Below are 26,200 nucleotides of genomic sequence, written 5' to 3' on the forward strand. Positions count from 1 at the left end.
ACAAATTCTTTAATACTGTTTTCTTCAGACATTCTGCTCTTTTCCTATATACATGATTGTTCTTCCTACCTGTTAAGTCTATACTCAAATATTGTTATGTAAGGCACCTGACCCATTCAAACCTAAGTTCCCTCAAACGCCTGGTCAAGATTCATATCTTCCCTATAAGATGCTTCCAGACAGAGCCTTCAATGACTTCTTAAGTGAATTTCTTTATTCCCTAAGCCACTTGCCAGTTTATAGTCATCATTCAATTTTCTAGTTATTTCATTTATATTCATACTATTTTCCAAATAAGACCACATAGTCTTAAGAATAGTCTTTTTTCTACCTCCTCCTCCAGACTCATCCCCAAGAGTTAATACAGTAATGGGAACAAAGCAGCAATTTACAGTAATGAATTAAACTAATATTCAGCTTTTGAAAAACAAATGTAGCATCTGTGGTTCCAAGTTGAATACAGGCATACCTCATACCTCATTTTATTGCACTTCACTTTTTTGCACCAGATACAGTGTTTTTCACAAACTGAAGTTTTGCGGCAACCCTACACTGAGCAAGTCTATCAAGCACCTTTTCTCCAACAGCATTTGCTCACCTTATGTCTGTGTCACATTTTGGTAATTCTCATATTTAAAACTTTTTCATTATTGTATTTGTTATGATGATCTGTGTTCAGTGACCTTTAATATTATTGTTTTGGGGTGTCACAAACTGTACCCAAATAAGACAACAAACTTAATCGATAAATGTCATATGTGTTCTGAACGCTCCACTGACTGGCCATTCTTCCCATCTCGCTCCCACCCCTCAGACCTCTCTATTCTCAGACACAACAATACTGAAATTAGGCCAATTAATAACCTTACAGTGGCCTCAAACCATTCAAGTGGGAAAAAAAATATCCCATGCCTCCCACTTTACATCAAGAGCTAGAAATGATTAAGCTTAGTGAGGAAAGCATGTCAAAAGTCAAGACAGGCTTTAAGCCTCTTGCACCAAACAGCCAAGCTATGAATGCAAAGGAAAAGTTCAAGGAAATTAAAAGTGCTACTCCAGTGAACACAGGAATGAGGGGCACCTGGGTGTCTCAGTCAGTTAAACGTCTACCTTAGGCTCAGGTCATGATCTCAGGGTCCTGGGATCAAGCCCCGCATTAGGTTTCCTGCTGGAGATGGGAGCTTGCTTCTCCCTCTCCCTCTGCAGCTTCCCCTGCTTGTGCTTGCTCTCTCACTCTCTCTCACGTAAGAACGTGAAACAGCCTTATTGCTGATATGGAGAAAGTTTGAGTGGTCTAAACAGATGATCAAACCAACCACAATACTCGCTTAAGCCAAAGCCTAATCCAGAGCAAGACCCTAACTTTCTTCAATTCTATGAAGGTTGAGAGAGGTGATGAAGCTGCAGAAGAAAAAGTCTGAAGCTAGCAGAAGTGGGCTCAGGAGGTTTAAAAAAAGAAGCCATTTGCATAACATAAAAGTGCAATGTGAAGCAGCAAGTGACCCAGATGTAGCTGAGATAATTAATGAAGGTGGTCACACTAAACAACAGATCTTCAATGTAGACAAAATAGCCTTACAGTGGAAGATACCATCTAGGACTTCTATAGCTAGACAGGAAAAATCAGTGCCTGTCTTCAAAGCTCCATAGGACAGGCTGACTGTCTTGTTAAGGGCTAATGTAGTTGGGAGTCTTTAAGCTAAAACCAATGTTCATTTACCAATCTGAAAATCTTAGGACCCTTAGGAATTATACTTAATCTACTATGCCTGTGTTTTAGAAATGAACAAAGCCTGGATGACAGCACAACTGTTTGCAACATGGTTTACTGAATATTTTAAGCCCACTGCTGAGACCTACTGCAGACAAAAAGATTCAACATTACTGTTCATTGACATTGCACCTGGGCACCCAAGCTCTGGCAGAGATTTACATTAAGATTAGGGTTGTCTTCATGCCTGCTAACCCAACATCCATTTATTCCACAGCCCATGGATCAAGGAGCCATTTCGACTTTCGTGTCTCTTAAGAAATCCATTTTGTAAGGTTATAGCTGCCTCTTCTGAATCTGTGCAAAGTAAACTGAAAATCTTTTGGAAAAGGAGTCACCATTCTAGATACCATTAAGAACATCTGTGATTCACAGGAAGAAGTCAAAATAGCAACATAAACAGGAGGAGTTTAGAAGTTGATTCCAGCCCTCATGGATGAGTCTGAGAGGTTCGAGACTTCAGTGGAGGAAGTAACTGAAGATGTGGTGCAGAGAGCAAGAGAACCAGAATCAGAAATGGAGCCTGAAGATGTAACTGAATTACTGCAGTCTCACGATATAACTTTAACAGATGAGGAGCTGCTTTTACTGGATGAGCAAAGAAAGTGGTTTCTTGAGATAGTCTCTATTCCTGAAAATGCCGTGAAGATTGTTGAAATGACAACAAAGGATTTAGAATACTACATAAAATTAGTTGATAAAGTTGATAAACATAGTTGATAAACTTTACTCCGATTTTGAAAGAAGTTCTGTGGATAAAATTTATCTAACAGCATCACATGCTACAGAATTCATGACAGGAAGAGTCAATCAATATGGCAAACGTCATTGTTAATCTTATTTAAGAAACTGCCACAGACACCCTGATCAGTCAGCGGTCATCAGTTCTGATGCAAGACCCTCTACAAACGAAAAGATTATGATTCACTAAAAAGCTCAGATGATGGTTAACATTTTTTTTAGCAATAACATATTTAATTAAGGTATATACATTGTTTTTCTTCAGACATAATGCTATTGCATACTTAAGAGATGTCAGTATAGTGTAAACATAACTTTTGTATGCACTGGGAAACAAAAAAAATTTGACTCACTTTATTGCAACACTCACTCTATTTTGGTGGTCTGGAACCCAACCCACAATTATCTCCGAGGTATACCTGTAGCTGAATTACAGGTGATTTTTTTATTATTAAAGTGGTGATACTATATGGGTAATACATGACACAATGCACTTGTCAAAATTCACAGAACTTTGCACCACAAAGAGTCAACTTTACAGTATGCCAATTTAAAAAATCATCTAGGCGGCTGGGGAGTCAGGGTGGAATGAAGGCTGTAACAAAACAATCTACATGTGTTAGAGAACTTCATTCAAGGGAGTGAGGGAAAAGGCACTCAACTCTGAAAATGAGTGGGGTTTGTAAGACTAAGGGCAAAAGGAATATACATAAGTACTATACTCTAACTGATGAAGTTATTTCCCATAAGGGATAACAGTTCTGATTAATGTTTTACATGTGTACTTAAATGAGACAATTAAACAAATAGGTAGCAGATGATGGGAGCCAGGTTTCTCATTGGGAGTGAGAAATTTATAGATAAGCAGAAAGAAGAGTCTTGAATGAGCCATATGGTAATGTATTCAAGTTGAAGTCATCAGTACAAAGTCATGTTTAACTTAATATAAGATGGTCACATATAGGGGCGCCTGGGTGGCACAGTCAAGCGTCTGCCTTCGGCTCAGGGCGTGATCCCAGCGTTCTGGGATCGAGCCCCACGTCGGGCTCCTCCACTAGGAGCCTGCATCTTCCTCTCCCACTCCCCCTGCTTGTGTTCCCTCTCTCGCTGGCTGTCTCTAATAAATAAATAAATAAATAAATAAATAAATAAATAAATAAATAAATAAATAAATAAATCTTTTTTTTAAAAAAAAGATGGTCACATATAGAAATTTTAATAGATATGAACATATACTAAGTCAGTATGTATACATAATTTTCTCGCTCAGAGAGGGCCTAAAAGCAACAACACCCAATAACAGCAAGCACCCTAGCTTCCAGATCCTGGTTTCTAATACCATTCTCCAATAAAAGGAACCAGGGCTCTTTGGAGAAATACCTAATTCTAGGACTGGGGTGGAAAATATACATGATGAGCCTGGACCATCTTGTAGTGCCAGAAAGTAAGGAAGTGCTAAAAAAACAAATGAACAAATTAAAAAACCCACACACTGATGGGGGTATATTAAAGAGTCACAAGAACCAAATGAAAGAGCACCCAATAGCCAAATCTGGAACAACATGAGCAACAAAGTAGTATTAGATCATAACCCAAATTATAAAATAACCATGAGTTCATACAGAGATATATAAATGAATGAATAAATAAAAACAAGTGTAATGTATTATATCTTAATAAAGCTGCTGGGAGAAAAAATGTGCCACAATCCAGCTATTCAACTCCGAGGTATTACCCAAGAGAAATTAAAGCATATATTCATACCCAGACCCACACACAAATGTACAGAGCAGATTTACTTGTAACAACTAAAATTTAGAAACTAGTCAACAGGTGGATGGTAAACAAATTGTGGCACATCCATATAATGAAACACAGCTCAGCAATAAAAATGAATGAAACATTTACACACATCACAACATGGATGAATCTCAAAATAATTATGCTAAATGAAAGAAGCCAGGACCCCCACTTCAGGAAAAAAGAGTACATTCTATGTGATTCTATTTATACAGAACTCTAGAAAATGCAAACTAATTCATAGTGACTAAAAGCAGGTAAGTGGTAGCCTGGCAAGAGACTGGGATAGGAAAGGGTAGGGCAGAGGTATTACGATGGGGAACTAAATGTTATGACATCAGAAATTTTATCTTATCTGGGACACAGCAAGTAATTAAAAAAAAAAAAAAATGTTTGCTGAGTGAAGGTTTATCCCAGGTACACCATAAATGTTTGCTGAAAAAAGGTATGTAAGGCTCTTCCCAAAATATTATAGCCTTATCTCCCTCTATTATCTTTCTCATATTCTACCAAATCCAAGGCAATTCTTCTTCCAAAGAAACTATACACCCTATACTTTTGTGTATAATCTCCCAGATCTGAAAAAGCAGTTCAAGATCCATCTCAAATGCCTCACCATTAATTCTAATTCCTCTGATCCACCCCAGTTAAAATTGTGTTTGCACTGCATTTTGTTTACCACTACTATAGCATGTAATATATTCTGCTTCCAATCATGGCAATTTTCATACGTATCATATATCCGTCTAGAGCAGAACTGTGCAAGAGCACTTCAATGATGGAAATGTTCTCTATCTGGACTGCCCAATTCAGCAGCCACATGTAACTACTCATCACATGTAACTACTCAGTACTTGAGATGTGGCTAATAAAAATGAGGAATTTGGTTTTTAATTTCATTTTAAATAAATTTAAATAATGGCTACTACATTAGACAGCACAGATCCAGAGTCTTTAAAATCAACACATAATATGGACCCTGTATTCCCCTTGGCATTTACCACAGTGCTGTGCATTTAGCAGGCATTTAGTAAGTGTCTGTTGTTGGGGCTCTAAACTATTAAAAAACCTCTACCAAAACAAAATGTAAGCAAACTGTTTTTAAATAAGAAAATAAATATTCAAAACCTAGGAAAGAATCTACTCAGAATAGCTCCAGTAATAAAAGACTTACCAAAACATCTTTTACATACTAAATCAAGTATTTCCCGAAATCGATTTGTCATTGGTGGTAGAGGTTTTAGATCAATTTTCCTGAAATCCTCTGGACAATCATTTTTTGAATGGCCATCTTTTTTGCAGATGCTGCATACTATCGTTGGTGGCTATACAAAGGTAAAAAAATAATCTAATAATCTAATAAACTATTGAGGGACTTCATCATCACTTAGAAAGCAGGTCCAAAAAGACTCTTTTATGTAACTCAATTCTGATAACCTGTGCTTCCAGGAGGTTTAAAAAAAAATAAAAGAGTATTAATTGAATGCAGCGTTAAATGTAAAAACCATTATTTTAAGCCAACCACTTTAACTCTCCTCCCCACTAAAATGATATTACCAAGATCAGATTTACCCAAAGATGTACAATACAGGAAATATTAGAAGATGGAATTCATATGGGTTAATGGAAATTTCAGTCAGCTCCCAATATGAAATATAGGCATTAATTTAACCCACTGAGATCTTTAACGAAGTAGATTATAAAGAAATCTCAAGTGGCACCTTTCATTTCACTCCAAACATTTTCTATCTTCACAGTCACTCAATCAATTATAAAACCCTCACTTGGCTATTTGGTTCAATTTATTACACTAGCATGGTACTCAAGAAACCAAACTGTAGGGCTAAACTCTAAAAATAACTTTGCTTCATACAAGGAATAACTCTTATGTAATAGCCATAAAGTTAATTGCAAACCCTATACCACCATTTAAAATGTATTCCAATGGACTACCAGCAATGTAGTTAAAACAGTAAAATGTATCCCAACTAGCTGAACAAAACATATGGTGAAGGAAGAGCATTATTCTTTTCTTTATTGTAAAATGCCTAGATCCCAGAGAGCCTTTTCCCCCAGGATTAGCTTGAACATTTACTTAGCCATGAACTCTTGACGCAAATTATATACAGAAACCTCTAGTTGTGGGAATGCTGTGCTATGAACTAATTAACAATACCACAGGAATTTTTATTAGCTTTTCAAAACTTTTTTTAAATGACATACATTATCAGAAAATTCTAGAAAAATGTTATAAATAACAAAAAAAATTTTAATTGGAGAAACAGCCATCTTAAGGTAGGTTTCCAGGGGGAAAAAGTATAAAGAATAAAAAATGTACACTGCAGTTGTATGATTAAGAGGCTTTTCTAAAAACCTGCCATTTAATCCATCCTTTCAACAGTCCATATGTCCTAAATACTGCAACCTAAAAAAATGCAATAGATGTATCCTTACAAAGAATGAAGAAACAAAGCTCAGTAATTAGGTTAAAATTTTTAAAGCTTGTCAATAACTATCAATAAAAGAGTAAAACTGGACAACTTCCTAGGTTTTTAAAAAAATATATTCTACTTGGTTTACACATGATCTGTATCTTTACACATGATCTAATCTTTTTTTTCATGTTGGGTGCTGATATATCAATTGTGTACACTGCATTTGAAGCAATGCAACTTAGCTAAAACTTTCTTTTATTAACAAAGTAGTTACTGCTTATTTTCTGTTACTGGGGTATTCTGTTTTCCATAACTTATCAAGTTAAAGTTCAGACTATCCCACTTTAAAAGTAGAAAAGTTAAGACTCCATTAATTTATAAAGGATATGCCAATATCCAAAGAAAAGCTCAATGGCAGAAATCTGGATTCTTCATATTTTTGGTATCTGATATTAGTTTCTGCTCAAATATCTTTATTAAATTTATATTCACTCACCTCATGTCAAAAAAAACAAACAAAACTTTAAAGCAGAATACTATTAGAATTTACAAACCTTGTACTCTTCTTTGTGGAAGAAAAAATAAACATTTATATATATATATATATATATATAAACAAAACTTAAAATATTCGCTGCCTCTGCCAAACTGATTTTCATAACATAGCTGATGAATCCTTTTATATGAGAAAGTGAAATAAACCAACTAGTAATAGGGTGCTGAAACCTCCTGAGGTTTCTTTAAAGACAACTACAGGAAAAAATGTAAAAAGGAAAAGCGAAAATAAACACCAAAATATAATAGTCCACCATCACAGAAGCTGTTTTTACATTTCTGAATCTAAAAACTATAAATACAGTCCTAAAAAAAACCCACAAAATCTTAGAAATTGTTTACAAACTGTATCCTACCTTGCCAGAGGTTAAAATAAACTTATCAAACACATAATATAATTCCTGGGTGGGGTGGTTATCATCATCATTAAGGTCAGAAGCATCTTCTGTAGCTTTGCAGTTGCAAGAGGTAGCAGATGTGTCAGTGCTCACATTCTGATGTGAACTCTCTGTTTGTATATTTGACCTGCAGTCTGTACCAACAGATTCATCTGGGTCAGGTGATTTATAATCAATGCAATTACATTGGCTGAGTTCCTTTTTTAAACAAGTTTCTGAAGGTGCTAAATCATCTTGTTTCTTATTTGATTTTGGCTCTAATTCACTGCCTTCACCAGTAGAAAGACAAGATTCCTGTCCAAGTTCAGCCAAATCTAGTTCATTTACCAACAAACTGTCATCTTCAGTAATACATCTCTGTGATGTACATTCCATTTCATCATATTTATCAGGTTGACCTCTTTCTGCATTTATTTTTTCTGTGCTTTCTCCAAGTAGAATGCAACAACTGGATGCCATATTCTCAGACTTCACTGGTTTCTTATTGCTTATTTTCCCCTTCTCTTTTTTCATGGAATTCACTGTAGATTTATTTCCACCCTTCCTCTGAGGACAGGCAAAATACCGATAAGCTGCCCTGAATCTCTCCACAACATATTCATAAACAAGCTGGCTGTTTAAGCTCCGTGCAACATTCCTCTTGACTGAAAATGGATCTAGTAAAAAAGGAAATGGTCAGTTGCTCCGTATCTACTAACAAACTACAATTCCAAGCTTACCCAAACAGATCTGAACTACTGTACTGTCAGCAGAATACATTTTCCCAAAGCTTTCCTAACCTAAGTTCTAAGTGGGAGTTCCTGTAAACTGAGTAGGGGAAATACAATAGCAGCATCTTTTCCTTTGTTTCTGTCATAAAATAAAACACTAAGGGGAAAAGACAGAAAAGAATAATAATAAGGGTAATTAATGAGAGGTTAGCCGAGGACACCAACTCAGTAATTACAAAATTTCAGTGATAAAACTGGTAGACAAAGGCATACTGTTATTATGTCTTCCTTATACTGTCATTAGATGAAATTTTTCAAACCTCTAGGACCCATTCATAATTTTCATCTCACCACAATTTTCTTTAGCTACATACTCCTTGCAATTTAAACAAATAAAATATAACCTAAAACTCTCAAAGCTTCAAGTTAAAAAATATGCTTTTAACATTTAACTTCAGTGAGATCAGAAAATTAAAGAAAGCAATAAGGAGAAATTAAAAAGTAGGAAAAAAGAGATCTAAGAAAGTAATAATTAAACCAAAATTTAAATTTTGGTCCAGTCTAAAATGGGTATGCTGAAAAGGCTTATATCAACTACACCCTCGTTACTAAGAAAATATAAAAGACCTCGAAAATGCTTATGAGTTTTTGGATTTTATAAGCCTTAAATACAAATATACCCCAGGAAAAAAGAACAAATAGACAACACCCAAAAGACAATACACATTTTCTCCACTACTGAAGATCACTAAGTAAAAGGATTAACAGGCAGATGTCCTTGTTAATTAACATTTGGGCATCTGTTACTTTTTGCTATTACGTAAGTCCACAGGCTGTTCTCTAAACCCAAAAGCTTTTCCTCTCCTTCTAGAAGAAGAAAAAGACGAGAAGACAAATTATGACAGCTACAAGCTTTAGAGCTCATTTATTTACTATATATAAGTGTACAAGACGTAAGTACATCTTTGAGTCTATAGGAGTATCTGTGGGTCTAGAGAAGGCCAACAGAGGAAAGGGAACAGAAGATTGTGTTGTCTGAACAGACTAAAATGATGGACAGAAATTCAATCCCCTATCTATAAAAAGTGAGTGAAATGTCACATGATTTAAATTTTCTAGAAACCATTCTCTATTAATTTGCAACTCTAAAGATCTTAATATTTTTGGGATTTGATGTGAAACTTTTTTGTCAACATCAATTTTTTTCTTTTTATTTTTTCAAATCAGTCTTTTTTCTCTTTAGCTTAGCCACATTTAACAACTGAGGTACCTTTTTTAATGTTTTTGAAGTATAGCTGACATATGTTACATTATAATTTCAGGTGTACAACACAGTGATTCAACGACTCTATAGTTATGCTATGCTCACCACAAGTGTAGCTCATCTGTCACCATACTACGCTATTACAACACCACTGATTATATTTCCTATATACACCCCATGACTTACACATTCCATAAAGATGAAGTACTTTAGAAGACAATGGAAAAACTAGATTTTCAAATTATATTTTAAAATAATTTTATGACAGAAACTTACAGGAACATTCTGAGATTGTTCTGAATAACTTTCCTATTTTTCTGTATTTTTGAAATTTTTCAGAATTAAAGAATAAAAATAAAGGCATGTAATAAGGTAATAACACTATTAGTTACAGATTTGAAACCTTAAAATAAATATTAATCCCATAAAACTATCATGGACTTGATGAAGAATTTACCTGACATATATAATGACAACCTAGTGGCATATATAGCGCTACAAAGCCAAGGGATATAACTGATAACACTGTATTAGAAACAAATGATTGAGTGGCACACAAAAACATATTCTCCAAATGAAATATAACGTATCATCTCACCTTCAATGGCTATACGCCTTTTAGGCCAGTTTTTGTTTTCTCTTGTTAAAATATCTTGTATCCGTACACATATGACATATTCTTCCAAAGCAAAATCCAGTGTGTAAAATTTTAGCAGCTCTAACCACAACTGTCCCAGGGATACCTGATTTGGTGTTCCCAATGTTAAAGGAGACTGGAAAAGAAAAAATACTTTTCATTTAAGCTTCACAAAACTACAGAATCATTGAATTTTCAGTTTAAAAAGAACTTAGAAATTACCTTCACAAAAACTGAGGCATAACTTGCCAAAAAGCAGTCTGTGACACAGCTGGAAACACAGTCCTAGTTTACTGACTCCTAGAATTCTATGTTCTTCCCACTAAACCAGTGAGTCTCAACCTTGGCTGCACATCAGATCACACCGGGAACATTAAAATACACTAATACCTCAACTCCATATCATTCCCACCTCCCATACCCTTCCCTAGATTCTGATTTAACTGACCTGGGCAATGGGATCTTTAAAACCCCCTAAGTGATTCTCAAGTGCAGCCAAGGTTGCAAACCACTGCATAACAATTACTATAGCTCCTTACTGCAGTAATTACTTTAAAAATCTAAGTAAATGCCCTGGGCTATCAAAAGCTAATTCCTTCACTCAGCAAACATTTATTTAGAACCTACTATGTCCCTGGCACTGTGCTGGGGATATAAAAAAAATAATGAGCGCTCATGCTTAAACATAATGGTCACTATGCATCACTCACTCTTTTTAAGTGTTGCATATGTAGTAACTATTATTTCTAACAACTCCATGAAGTAGACACTACAGGTCAAGGATCTGACTCAGGACCATCTGGCTACTAAATTTATGTTGCTAATCACTATACCTACCATACTGCCACTCAAATAAGGTGAGGTCCTACTTCACAGAGTATTAGGAGAGGAAGAAACAATTTAACAATTACAATAAAGGCTATGTGCTAAAATGGGCCTCTAAATCAGGGGGGTTTTAACAAAAGAAGTAATACCTGAATTCTAAAGGAACTAGCTAAATAAAGACTGGCTAAAAGTGACCACTAAGGAGCATAAAGACATGAAACAGTCATCCACTCATTCAATTCTACAACTATTCATCGAGTGCCTACTATGTGCCAGGCACTTGGGATATATCCGTGAAAAAAAAAACCCCAAGATCGTTGCCTTAGCGGATCTTACTTTCCAGACGAAGATGATAACACAAAACAAGTAAATTATATAGCAAGTTAGAAAAAGCAAAGTGCTGTGGAAATAAAAAAAAAAAAAAAAAAGTTCAGTAGGTTTAGTAAAAAAGGAATGGGAGTATGGGAGCATGACATGCTTTCAGTGTTATATAGCATGGTCAGGATAGGTCTTGTTAAAAAGGTATGATGTGAAGAAGAGGGAAAAGTGTTCTAGGAATAGGGAACAGATAAAGCAAACACACTAAATAGGAGTGTGACTAGCTTTAAAAAGAAAACCAAGAAAGCTAGTGTGGTAGAGAAAAGGGAAGAAGAGAAGAGAAAAACAAAGGGCTACTCAGTAAGAACTCCTCAGCTTTTATTCTAAATTAAATGAGGAGCAACTGAAGCGTTTTGAGTGTGGAGAAGAGGAAGGATATGGTATGACTTAAGTTTTCGAAGAACCATTCCGATTTTTGTGCTAAGAACAGACTATAGTTGACTCTTGAACAACATGGGGGTGAGGGGCACACTGACCTGAGGTCAAAATCTGCATATAACTTGACTCCCTCAAAACTTAACCGCTAATAGCATGCTGTTGACCAAAAGGCTTATTGATAACATAGTCAACTAATACATGTTTTATATGTCATATTTATTATGTACTGTAGTCTCACAATACAGTAAATTGGAGAAAAGAAAATGTTAAGAAAATTATAAGGAAGAGAAAAATACATTTACAGTACTATACTATATTGAAAAAAATCCACATAAGTGGACCTGCACAGTTCAAATCTATGTTATTCAAGGGTCAACTGTATAAAGAAAAATGGTAGATACAGGAAAACTCATTATGAGGCTATGGTAGTAATCCAAGCCAAAGATGATGGTGGGTAGGACCAGCATGTTAACGGTGCAGGCGGTGAGAAGTGATCAAATTCTAAATATATTTTCAAACAGAAAAGACAGGATTTCCTGACAGACCTGATATAGGGTATAAAAGAAGTAAAGGATCATTCCAAGGCTTCTGATTGAGAACTGAGAGGATGAAGTATCATCAACTTAGATGTGAAAACTGCATGTGGAGAAAGAGGAAGACCAGGAGTCCAGTTTTAGGCATGTTAGGTTTAAGACCTCTATTAGACATCTAAGTAGACACATTAAATAGGCAGTTGGATACAACTACAGAATTCAGGAGTGTGGTTTGGCTGAAGACTTAAAATTTGGGAGTATCATACAGATGGTATATAAAACCCATGCAACTGGATCCACTGGTCTGGATGTATCTACACACCAAGGGAGTGTAGATACGGAAGACAGGAGGGGATCAGGGACTGAGCCTTGGAACATGCCAACATTAAGGGACTAAAGAGGAAAGGAGAAACCAGGAAAGGAGGCTGAGAAGAAAAAAATCAGCCATGGATATGCCATCCTGAAAGTCAAGAAATTTTTCAGAGAAGAAAATAATCCACTGGCAAATACTGCTGATACATAAAAAATATAAAATTGAGAAGTGGTAACTGGAATTAGCAATGTAGAAGATAATGATATTGACAATACAAGTTTTGGTAGGTTGATGAGGGTCAAAGCCAGATTACAGTGAGTTAAGAGGGGGGCGCCTGGGGGGCGCCTGGGGGGGCGCAGTCCTTAAGCGTCTGCCTTCGGCTCAGGGCGTGATCCCAGCGTTCTGGGATAGAGCCCCACATCAGGCTCCTCCGCTATGAGCCTGCTTCTTCCTCTCCTACTCCCCCCTCCTTGTGTTCCCTCTCTTGCTGGCTGTCTCTCTCTGTCAAATTAATAAATAAAATCTTTGGGAAAAAAAGGGAAAAAAAATTACAGTGAGTTAAGAGGAAACAGATATCAGAAATAGTGAATATGGACAATTCTTTCAAGAAGTTTTACTGCAAAAGGGTGCAAAGGAATAGCTGGGAAGGGAAATGATGTCCGTATTTTTCTTTAAAATGGGAGATATAAAAGCATGTTTGCTTATTGAATGAAAAACTGCTAACTTAGGAAGGAAAGAGAAGAATTGCTAGAGCAGTGTTCTAGAATAAACAAGAAGGGATAGGATTAAATACACAAGTGGAGAAAATTAGATAGCAACTTGGAAAGTTCCTTTACGAAAGCAGGTATCAAGGCAGAGTATGTGAGTACAGACAGTAGCAGGTGGTGGTTGGGAGTGTGCAGTAGTTCTCTTTTGACTTCTTCAGTTTTCTCAGTAAAGTAATAAGCAAAATCATTAGCTGAGTACTGATGGTTTGAGAGGTGAGGTGAAAGAAGTCTAGGAAAATGGGACAGTTGAAGGGACTAAGAATGAATGTTCAGGGAACTATATGTACTTCAATATAGCTAGAGCAATCATATCAGTAATACTTTTATTTCTGTAATAATATGTCTGTCTATTTCAGAAGACTACAGAATTCTGGAGGGAACAATCCATGGATATTCATCTTTGGTTCCTTAGCCCTATTAATGTCTGGCACATAGTAGGTCCTTAAAAAATGAATGTTGAATGATTAAAAAGCAAGCCACCCCCTAAAGGAGGAAAGGGCCTTTATTTTTCCACCAATCTGGCAACATGTTTCCCATATGCTAAAGTTTTGATCACAGCCTAACTCCTGAAGGAAATTTTCCTTGTCTAAATGAAAAAGATACAAAGAATTACCATGACATGATTCAAACAATACACGTCTTCCAAAATGAAGTATAAACTCATTAGGGAATCTCAGTACTGGAAAACTAAACCAGATCAACCCCTCACTTTACAGATGAGGAAAATGAGGCCAAGAGGCTTATGCAAAGTCAGTCAGTCAATCTACTATTAAAGGGCTTCAATCGAAGGCATCACAAATTCTACAGATAGAAAAGCCAAAAACAAAAACAAAAAAAGCTTACTTTGCCATGTTTTTCCTTCATGGCATTACTTTGGTTGTCTGTTTCTGTCTTCTTGGTATCATCTTTTGGTTGGTCTGCCTTAGCTTTGTTTTCCTCAGCAATTGAGTTTTTCTCAGTTGCACTACTTGAATTATATTCCCATTTCACAAACTTCTCTTCTACTATGCCCTTCAGCTGAAAGTCATCCATTCTTTTTGGGTCAAAGCCTTCAATCTATATAAAAAGGCATTCCAAATTGGTAGTGGAAAAATTATTTAAAAATAAAAAAACAAAAAGATGGACAAACAAACAAACCAGAATTCCAGCTTAAAATGTTTGAACAGAGCACTCTGTAAGAGCAAACTACATATATACATGCACATATATGTCACAAATTCATGCTTACCCAACTTCCAAGTAAGCAAGGAAGAAGAGGGGGTTTTCTTTGTTGTAGAAAAAACATCACCATTAAAGCAAAACAGTAAGAAGGGATTCCACCATCAGTCTGGGAGTCAATATAGCATAACTGCAAAACAAAGGCAGAGAAAGTACTGCCATTAGCTTTAATTTTCTTTGTTGCCCTCATGATATAAGTGCTGTTTTTTTTCCTACTATGATCATTCTAAAACGTTTAAACAACAAAAATTATAAGCAATGACCTGAAATCTCACCACCCTGAAATAACTATTAACACAGTGGTGACAATCTTTCCATTCATTTCTTTATTACATATAAAGTCACACACATATTTTAGTTAAATGGAATATCATACATAGTGCTTTTACTGTTTTCACATTTTTAAAGTATTTTCTTACCTTGCTTCTACTTCTGCCTCAATGTGAACAATCGTCTATAAACTCTTCCATGCCTTTTTCTATACTCTAATAACTATATACAAATGTATTCCTATATATTTCTATTTTCTATATAAATGCAGGAAGGATTTTGTTTTGTCATTCTCTTACCGAAATTGTATCTTATACACATCTCTGTGTATTATTCTTCTCCCTTAACAATGCACCAACAAAGTTCCTCTAAGTCAATTAGTACAGATCTAACTTACTTACTGACTTACTTATTTTCCTAACATTCTTCTAAATGCTTATAAGTCTATGATCTGGATGGCTACTCAATAATCTCCCCACCCAAGGACGTACACATTTTGTTCCCAATTTTTGCCACTTTAAGCAATGCTGTTTTATCCTTATATATATTTCCCAATTACTAGTGCTTATTTATATGAGCTATTTTCCCAAGAATGTGTTTGCTGGATTTAAAAAATGTGTGATAGAGGGATGCCCAGGTGGCACAGTCGGTTAAGCACCCATCTCTTGGTTTCAGCTCAGGTCATTGTCTCTGGACCATGGGATCAAGCCCCATGTTGTGTCAGTGCTTAGCACTCAGTCCGCTTGGGTTTCTCTCTCCCTCCCTCTCTGCCTCTCCCCACCCCTGCACTTGCGTGTACTCTTTCTGATAAATAAATCTTAAAAAAAATAATAAATAAAAATGTGTGATATATCTGAATTTTAATAAGATTCTTTTCCAAAATAACTACAAAAATTCCTCTTTCACCAGTAACATGAGTGTACACATAACATTTTCCAACACTAAGTATTACTTTTAAAAAATGCCAATGGGTGGCACCTGGGTGGCTCAGCTGGTTAAGCGACTGCCTTGGACTCAGGTCATGATTCCAGGGTCCTGGGATGACCCTGCATTCGGCTTCCTGCTCAGCAGAGAGCCTGCTTCTCCCTCTCCCTCTGCCACTTCCCCTGCCTGTGCTCTCCTGCTCTGTCAAATAAATAAATAAATAATCAAAAAAAAAAAAAAAGAAAACTAATGGGATGTGTGAGATATAATTATCTAGTAATTACTTCAATTTGCCTTTCCTCAATGTTGAGATTACACAATTTTCGTATGTTTACTAACCATTTAGATTTGCTCTTTTCTGAACTGCCTATTGAATCTTTTGCCAATTTTTCTATTTGCATACATTGCATATCAACTTAATTAGTTAACCCTTCAAATCTGACACATGCACTTGAACAATGTTATTTTTCCCAATCTGTTTTTATTTTGACATTATTTAAGGTACCTTTTATCATATAAAATATATTAATGTATATATAGTTGAACATGCTTTTGTTATATAGCTTCTAGGTTTTTTATCATGGTAAAAAGGTTTCTCCAAACCATAGTACATATATATACTCTTAAATTTTTTCCTAAAATTATGATTTTTCATTTAAGTAGAATTCATTTTTGCATTTAGTGTCCTAAGGATCCAACATTATTTTCTTCAAGAAATCTACAGTTATTCACTGAACTCTACCTCTGAAACCAATAAGACACTGTATGTTAATTAACTGAATTTATTTATTTATTTTTAAAGATTTATTTATTTCTTTATTTGACAGAGAGAGAGACAGTGAGTTAGAGAGAGAACACAAGCAGGGGGAGTGGGAGAGGAAGAAGCAGGCTCCTAGCATAGGAGTCCGACATGGGGCTCAATCCCCGAACGCCGGGATCAAGCCCTGAGCCGAAGGCAGACACTTAACGACTGAGCCACCCAGGCGCCCCTAATTAACTGAATTTAAATAAAACAAAAATTTTTAGAAATATACAGTTGTGACAGCACCATTTATCAAATAACCACTGTTTTATCACTGAAATATTTTATTTTTTACTGAAATTGTGTCTTATCCACATCTCTGTGTATTATTCTTCTCCCTTAACAATGCACCAACAAAGTTCCTCTAAGTCAATTAGTACAGATCTAACTTACTTACTTACTTATTTTCCTACATTAAAATTTCATTTATACTAGGATCTACTTCTGGGCCTTCTATACCATTCCACAAATCTGTTTGTCTATTCCTACGCCAATGGCATAAACTTGAGTAAACAGTTTTATAGTGATAAAGTAGGTCCCCTTCACTAGTGTTCTTTTTCTGAATTCTTTTGGCTATTCTCAAACATTCTTCCATACTAATTTTTAAAACCATTTTATCAAATTTTTAAAAACTCTTGGCAATTCTAATTGAAATTACTGTACATTTGAAAATTAAATTAAGATGATTTTACACTTTAGGGGTACCATCTCCTTATCTAAGAAATTTGTATTGTTTCATTTTCCAAAAATTGAGGAGTTCTCATCAATTACTCACTTCCCCTAAACTCTCATAACCAATACCTCTGCAAGTCTTACCTCCAAAACTTACCCCAAACTTGTCTACTATGCTTCATATCCATTCTAACCTAGCACAGACCATTATCACCTCTGGCTGATATACCAGAGCAGCCTGATTAATGGGCTCCCTCCTTGTATTCTTTATCCCAGAAAGATCTTTTCAAAGCATGAATCAAATTATTTGTCAGAGAGAGAGAGAGCACAAGCAGAGGGAGAAGCAGGGAGAGGGAAAAACAGGCTCCCGGCTGAGCACGGAGCCTGATGCAATGCAGGACTCAATCCCAGGATCCTGGGATCATGACCTGAGCCAAAGGCAGACGCTTAACCAACTGAGCCACCGAGGCATCCCAAGTTGTATTTATACGTACAATAAAAAATAAAAATTAAAAAACCCAAGGATCTCTTTTTTTCTTTGTATGAGATTTTTTTTTATTACCTGTCAGTTGGTCCTCAGAACTTTTTTTTTCTTAATAACTTCTTAAATTGAAGTATAATAGGCATACAACATTACATTAGTTTCACGTATACAACATAATGATTCAACAACTCTATACGTCATGCTGTGCTCAAAAGTACACCTACCATCCGTTACCACCAACACTATAATAATATCATTGACTATATTCCCTATGCTATACCTTTCACCCATGTAACTTATTCATTCCATACCAGAAACCTGTACCTCCCACTTGTCTTCACCCATTTTGCCCATCACCCTACCCTCCTCTCCTCTGGCAACCACCAGTTTCTTCTCTGTATTTGTGAGTCTGTTTCTGCTTTTTTGTTTTTTAGATTCCACATAAGTGAAATCATATTGTGTTTGTCTTTCTCTAACTTATTTCACTTAGCATAACACCCTCTATGTCCACCCATGTTCTCGCAAATAGCAAGATCTCTAGAGAGGGACACATACACACACACACACACACACACACACACACACACACACACAACCTTCTTTATCCACGTATCTATCAATGGACACTTGGGTCATTTCCGTATCTTGACTATTGTAAATAATGCTGCATAAACATAGTGACGCATATATCTTTTCAAAATAGTTTTGTCTTTGGGTAAATACCCAGTAGTGGAATTACTGAATCAAATGTTATTTCTAATATTAATTTCTTGAGGAGCCTCCATACTATTTACCACAGTGACTGCATCAATTTACATTCCTACTAATAAGAGGGTTCCTTTTATTCCACATCCTCACCAACACCTGTTTTTTCTTATCTTTTTGATACTAGCCATTCTGACTAGGTGTAAGGTGCTATCTCATTGTGATTTTTATGTGCATTTCCCTCATTAGTGATGTTGAACATCTTTTCATCTGTCTGTTGGCCCTGCTGGCCATCTATATGTCTTCTTTGGAAAATGTCTATTCAGGTCCTCTGCCCATTATTAATCAGATTATTTGGTGTTTTGGTGTTGAGCTGTAGAAGTTCTTTATATATTCTGGATATTATGCACTTACCGAATATGTCATTTACAAATATCTTCTCCCATTCAGTAAGGTGGCCTTTTTGGTTTTCTCGATGGTCTCCTTCACTGAATGAAAACTTTTTATTTTGACATAGTCTCAACAGTTTAGTTTGTTTTTGTTTCCCTTGCCTGAGAAGACACACCTAGAAAAAGGTTGCTAAGGCCAAAGTCAAAGAGATTACTGCCTATGTTTTCTTCTAAGAGTTTTATGGTTTCAGGTCTCACATTTAGGTCTTTAATCCATTTTTTTAAAGATCTTATTTATTTATTTGACAGAGAGGGCACGCATGTGCACTAGCATGCAGAGAGGCAGGGAGAGGGAGAAGCAGGCTCTCCGCGGAGAAGGGAGTCTGATGCGGGTCTCAATCCCAGGACTCTGGGATCATGACCTGAGCGAAAGGCAGACACTTAATCGACTGAGCCACCCAGGCGCCCCAGTCTTTAATCCATTTTGAGTTTATTTTTGTATATGGTGTAAGAGAGTGGTCCAGTTTTTTTTGCATGTAGCTATCTCCAGGGATCTCTTTCAGATGTCAAATACTGCTAAAATTAATTCTTATGTTAACCACAAAAAGTGGCTCTCAGTCAGGAAACCTATGAGAGACTGATAAGGCTAAAGTGTTTTAAGAGGCTTTACTAAAAAACCATTTCCTATTACTGAAATGCTAAAAATATAGCTACTTAAGAGGAGGAGACAACCAGAGAATAGTCAACAGCAATTTTATTACATCAGTTACAAGAATAAATTATATTCATATACTAGAATTTTTCTAAGGCTTCAAATTGTGGAAAATCTGCGCTTTATTACAAGATGTGCAATGTGGCTTAGAACTTCAAGATAAATAAAGCTGTTTAAAAAAAAAAATCTTTGAGAGGAAAAATATACCAGGAATTATTTCTAGGTTTCTTACAATAAACTCAGGGAAAAAAACATAAAAAAAGCTCTTTGCAACTAATACAACTGCCAAAAATCAGATACACTGTTCTGTAGGAAATAGAAAAGAACTACTCTGCAACTAGCTTTGTATGCATGTTTAGTGTCCTTACTGGCATGTTTAGAGTCCATATAAGTTTGAGCACTCTTTTCCAAGAGCCACTTTAAGAAAGCAAGTTAATAGACCACATTTTTTTTCCCAAATGAAAATAACTTATTTGATTTATATTATTCTAACAGTTTACCTACTTGAATAAAAGAATGTCTGTGAAAACTGATACTATTTTATGATAACTAGAAAATTAGGGCATAATTAAGAAATACCATCCAAGGGGCAACTGTTTAGTCTTTCATCCCTTATGAAACCAAAAACCTCCCCAGAGCTGAGTTTCCTGAATGACAGCTATGTTTCATGCTCATAGCTCATTTCATGTCTCATCCCACACTCTGAGAAACCCTGGTTAGAGTTTTTGCACCAGTTCTTATTCCTGTAGACTATTGTTTTAATAATCTCAGTTGCCAATTAAAACAATTGTGTAGCATTTTAGAGTTCAAAGTACATTCTTATGCATTATCTCATATCACCTTTGACATAATCTCTCCAGATGGAAAAATTGAGGCTCAAGTGAAATGTCTTGTTCAAAATCACATAAATACTTATAAAAACTAGAGTTGGAATTGGTTTATTCCATCTCATAGCACTAAATTTTTTTTTAATTTTTTATTATGTTATGTTACCATACAGTACATCCTTAGTTTTTGATGTAGTGTTCCATGATTCATTGTTTGCATATAACACCCAGTGCTCCATGCAATACGTGCCCTCCTTAATACCCATCACCGGCCTATCCCAATCCCCCACCCCTCTCCCTCTCTGAAGCTCTCAGTTTGTTTCCCAGACTCCATAGTCTCTCGTGGTTCATTCCCCCTTCTGTTTACCCCCCTTCATTCTTCCCTTCCTTCTCCTACCGATCTCCCTGCTATTTCTTATGTTCCATAAATGAGTGAAACCATATGATAATTGTCTTTCTCTGCTTGACTTATTTCACTTAGCATAATCTCCTCCACTCCCATGCATGTTGCTGCAAATGTTGGGTAATTGTTCTTTCTGATGGCTGAGTAATATTCCATCGTATATATGGACCACATCTCCTTTATCCATTCGTCTGTTAAAGGGCATCTCGGCTCCTTTCACAATTTAGCTATTGTGGACAATGCTGCTATGAACATTGGGGTGCAAATGGCCCTTCTCTTCACTACATCTGTATCTTTGGGGTAAATACCCAATAGTGCAATTCCTGGGTCATAGGGCAGCTCTATTTTTAACTTTTTGAGGGACCTCCACACTGTTTTCCAAAGTGGCTGTACCAACTTGCATTCCCACCAACAGTGTAAGAGGGTTCCCCTTTCTCCACATCCTCTCCAACATTTGTTGTTTCTTGCCTTGTCAATTTTTGCCATTCTAACTGGCATAAGGCGGTATCTCAATGTGGTTTGGATTTGAATTTCCCTGATGGCTAATGATTTTGAAAACTTTTTCATGTGTCTCACAGCACTAAATTTCTATAGAACGTTAGGCACAAGGGATAATGAAATAAACAAAGAGAGGTACTCACTCTCCCTCAGTATGGTTCAGTGCTCCAAGTCACTTCCAAGGGTTAAAAATCCCCTTTCTGAAGAAAGTGGGCCGTGCATGTATTCAATAAATACTTACTAAATGCATACTAACTGCTGGCACAGTAAAATAAGAAGCACTGGGACCATAAGTGAATAATAAGAGAGTTTTCCTCACCAAGTTCACAATTTTCATGGAAGAAAACAGATCACAAACAAATAAATATATGTATGGCAAGTGCTATGAAAAAATAAAGCACGGTAAAAGCAAGGAGAAAGATGGAGGCAATGCTATTTTATATAAGGTGATTCACGGAACTCTGACAAGGTGAAATTTGAGCACAAACAAAAAAAGTAAAAAAGTGATCATGCTGGAAATGTGGCGTAAGAACATTCTAGATGAAGGGAACAGCAAATACAAAGGCCTTGAGTTGAAGAAGCACCAACCTTAGGATCTCTGTTACTTTTCAAGCTGTTCCTTACTCAACCAACCAAGCTGGGGTCTGCCCCAACTCTGAGTTCAATCCTCATATCAGAGTCCAAACAAAAAATTCCAAAAACAATTCTCTAGCAGTTTTTGCTTTCATTTATCATTTCACCACTAACCCCTTAATCCTTGCTCATCACTAATATAACAAGGCATGAGTACTATACTGATAAGAACATACACAGAAAAGCTACACTCTCTCTAGTCATTTGGACTGGTAACGGTCATTACTTTATTACTCCTCCTTACCTCCATACCAAATAAATGACTACAAAGGGAACCACAGCCTTTAATAATTAATTCTAATTTAGGAAACAACTGATTCTCAGCAGTTACACAATCAGAGAGTGCTGTAGGTTATCAATAATTCGGAAGAGAAAAATGTTCTAAAACAGAGATGGGAAAAAAAGATGCTAACAAAAAAAAACCTTGCAAACCTAAGCATTAACTTACACCTTACAACTTTTCATTCACATTAAGAGTGAAAACTTGAGCCTTACTTACGATGTGAAAGAGAACATTTCTGTACTACATAAAAGGAGAATAACAAAGCAAATTAATCTATGTCTGTTAGACTATTTTATTTTCACGTCCATAATCAGAACCTGCCACATCACTTTCTGTGTAGCACAGATAACTGTTTTATCCCCAAATATTAAGATTTATGTTACATGTTAGTGTAGGACAAAACCTGAGTTACCTTAAAGACAGGTACTTATTTCTCCTGTTCCGCTTACCTTAGCCCAGTAGCGAAAGGCTAACACCAAGGGAGTAAAGACAGGTTCCAGCTTGCCAAGAGCAGCAAGTAAATCAGTAGTGAGGCATGCCATATCATTTCCTGCACTCACTCTACAAAGCAAACCACTGTGAATGAGAAAGAAACAAATTTCACTGTATTAATACCTTAAAAACCAGAATATTCCAAATCCTATGGCTATCCTTTCTAGTCACCGTAATTTTTTTTGCATTTATTATTATGTTCAATTAGCCAGCACGTAGTACGTTAGTTTTTGATGTACTGTTCAATGATTCATTAGTTGTGTATAACACTCAGTGCTCATCACCACACGTGCCCTCCTTAATACCCAACATCTGGTTACCCCATCCCCCCACCCCCCTCCCCTCCGTAACCCTCAGTTTGGTTCCCAGAGTCCAGAGTCTCTCATGGTTTGTCTTAGTCACATTTTAATATCTAGGAAGTCATAATAAAAATAAGAATTTTAATAAACTGAGAGCTAACTGAAAACTATAAAACATTTCCATCACTAGAGTTCCATATAAAGATGTTTTAGGGGCGCCTAGGTGGATCAGTCATTAAGCATCTGCCTTCGGCTCAGGTCATGATCCCAGGGTCCTGGAATTGAGCCCCACATCGGGCTCCCTGCTCAGCGGGATTCCTGCTTCTCCCTCTCCTGCTCCCCGTTTGTGTTCCCTCTCTTGCTTTCTGTCAAATAAATAAAATCTTTAAAAAATAATAAAATAAAGATGTTTTAAATACTCATTTGTACTTGACAAATAAATTTCAACCGTATTTAGTGTTTAAATTCATCAAAAATTGCAAAATTTGTTTTACATCAAAAACATTGATCTCATCGATGTCAAGTGGTGCAACGTTATCTTCCCAGTTCATTCTTTTTGCTTTGCACAGGATAAAAAGAAAAAATGAAATGATGAACTGACTAGCTATACTTCTTGACTCTAATTTTTCCTATCTAAGCTTTCATGATTTTATTGCTACTTTCAGATTAGAAAGGATGTATGTATTAACCCACAGGTAATGCTTATGTGTAAATAAAAAGAGGAGCTACCTTAAAGGGGTGACAGAATTATAGTAGAGATACTTTGGTGGCAGGGAGAAGAATGTATCTGAGGTTCCACAAAGAGGCAATTTGATACAATGTGATTACAAAACAAAAAAATAGAAAACACTAGACATCAGACTACTTCCATTCCAATTCTGATTTTACTCTAAATGATGTGAATTTGATCAAATCATTTAATTCCTCCAGGTCTCAATTCTCTAATTAGAAAACAATGAAGTTGAATTAGAACTCGACAGATCCTTCTAACTTTGAATAAGAAAATACAGTACTCTTGGGGCGCCTGGGTGGCATAGCGGTTAAGCGTCTGCCTTCGGCTCAGGGCGTGATCCCAGCGTTATGGGATCGAGCCCCACATCAGGCTCCTCTGTTATGAGCCTGCTTCTTCCTCTCCCACTCCCCCTGCTTGTGTTCCCTCTCTCGCTGGCTGTCTCTATTTCTGTCAAATAAATAAATAAAATCTTTTAAAAAAAAAAAAACAGTACTCTTAAAATTTAAGATATATAGGTTAGTACTCGGTAAAAGAACATTTAATTATTTTCGTATTGTTTCCATGTCTCCCACATTGATCTCAAATAGGATTATTTCAGTTTCCTTTTTCACAGGCACATTTCTCTCCCAATCCTGTAGACATCTGACCAGAAAGGCAAGATTAGTCTTCACTGACTCATTCAAATCAGTGAACTAAAAACAACATTCTAAAAAACTGTGAGCTCCTTGAGAAGAGTAGCTATTTCTTATTTATTTTTGTATCCCTAAAGCAAAGGAGTACCTAATATATAGTAAATGTTCAATACTGTTGGGTGAATGAACTTGAGAAAAAAAAAAAAAATGAAAAGTTTTGCCTTAATGTGTTTTGTTTTTAACTGGTAATTCTATTTCTTGTTCACATGCTTTTAGTAAGCTTTTATTCTTAATAAATAAAAACTAACTTAGTTATATTTATCGAAAGAGAAATCTAAAACAAAATTTTGTCTTGTAAATGTTCATCGCATACTTGATTATTGTTGCTATTTCAAAAAATATTTTCTATTCGTTATTACCAACCTTTTCCGATCTTTGCAGACCACAACAGGAACTTTGGCGTGAAAATCAGATTCCACATCTATATATAATACTAATAAGGAAAAAAAAATAAACCAAGTAAGACAATGTCAACATCTCTCAAATATTTACTCTATGGTAAACACTGAGCAATAGTATCCTTCTAAAAATCACTCGCATTGCTTCTGTGATAATACACACTTCTCATTAAGAGGATCAACCTAACAGCATCTCTTACTTCTCTTGGTGTCATTTGCTATATATCACAAATCACAGGCAGAGTCCAAAATTATACATCAGAAAGGACTTAACATCTCTAAAAGTTTGAATATTTCCTAGTAAGTATATAATCTAGTCAGTTATTAAATAACCTTCAAAAATAAGGCAAATAAACACCACTTACTTTTATTTCTGAAAAAGTCATGAAATGAGCATCTACAATTCTCTGACAGTTTAGTTCTTTTAAATTATCCATGCAAGTAAAAGGCTAACTGTACTGGCCCCATTTCCTGTTAATATATGAAGAGTCTGCCAAATCAAAGCTCTTAAGGAAGAAGGTAAAGCACACTTCCACTATAAAGTCTTTCTCTACATTGCCCACATAGGCCCCATGTCATAAATGTTTAGTCTAATAAAAATAGGTATTTTTACCATTTCATTTGAGGTTTAAAGAACAGCTTTTAGTAGTACTTGCTGGAATTATTAATTTATTAAAAAATCATGTGCTGGAGACTTATATGCTAGGAATTGCTTTATGCGTGGTGGATATGACAATGAATAAGAAACAAAGAGCTCAATTAAGAGTTTGGAAATATAAACAAATCAATCCTGTAGATGACAGGATAGAAGTCTTAAAGGAGTACAACGGAGGCATAAAGGTGGCTAGGTAGTATTCCACTGTACATATATATATATATACACCACATCTTCTTTATCCATTCATCTGTCGATGGACATCTTAAGGAGCACACATGATGTAATGAGCACTGGGTATTGTATGAGACTGATGAATCACTGAACTCTACCTCTGAAACTAATACACTGTATGTTAATTAATTGAATTTAAATTAAAAAATGAACTAAAAATTTTTTTAAAAGAAAAAAGGTGTTAATTTTTTAACCAAACTGAATTTTGTAAGGCTATGTTATGTGACTTAAGATGATCTACTCATATATTTAAAATACATTTGCATGATGCCTGGGTGGCTCAGTCAATTAAGCGTCTGCCTTCGGCTCAGGTCATGATCCCAGAGTCCTGGGATTGCGTCTCACATCCAGCTCCTTGCTCAGTAGGGAGCC

The 26,200-nt window shown here is 35.9% G+C and overlaps 1 protein-coding gene across 15 annotated transcripts in view; it reads right to left on the minus strand.

Moving 5' to 3' along the window:
• The window catches only part of TUT4 (terminal uridylyl transferase 4), a 130,331-nt gene that overhangs the window by 42,050 nt on the left and 62,081 nt on the right, over positions 1-26,200 (minus strand). For 14 of the 15 annotated variants that reach the window (XM_045799537.2, XM_045799536.2, XM_045799535.2 and 11 more), the window contains 7 exons: positions 24,905-24,974; positions 22,775-22,901; positions 14,734-14,853; positions 14,349-14,561; positions 10,273-10,447; positions 7,659-8,356; positions 5,487-5,637 (listed from right to left, as the gene is read on the minus strand). In XM_045799537.2, coding sequence (XP_045655493.2) covers positions 5,487-5,637; positions 7,659-8,356; positions 10,273-10,447; positions 14,349-14,561; positions 14,734-14,853; positions 22,775-22,901; positions 24,905-24,974 — 1,554 coding nt within the window. The remainder of the gene's footprint in view (positions 1-5,486; positions 5,638-7,658; positions 8,357-10,272; positions 10,448-14,348; positions 14,562-14,733; positions 14,854-22,774; positions 22,902-24,904; positions 24,975-26,200) is intronic. The other variant, XM_045799539.2, reaches the window with a different exon arrangement.

This window comes from Ursus americanus, chromosome 12 (genome assembly GCF_024610735.1).
Source record: "Ursus americanus isolate L20-20 chromosome 12, mUrsAme1.1.p, whole genome shotgun sequence".
NCBI lineage: Eukaryota > Metazoa > Chordata > Mammalia > Carnivora > Ursidae > Ursus > Ursus americanus.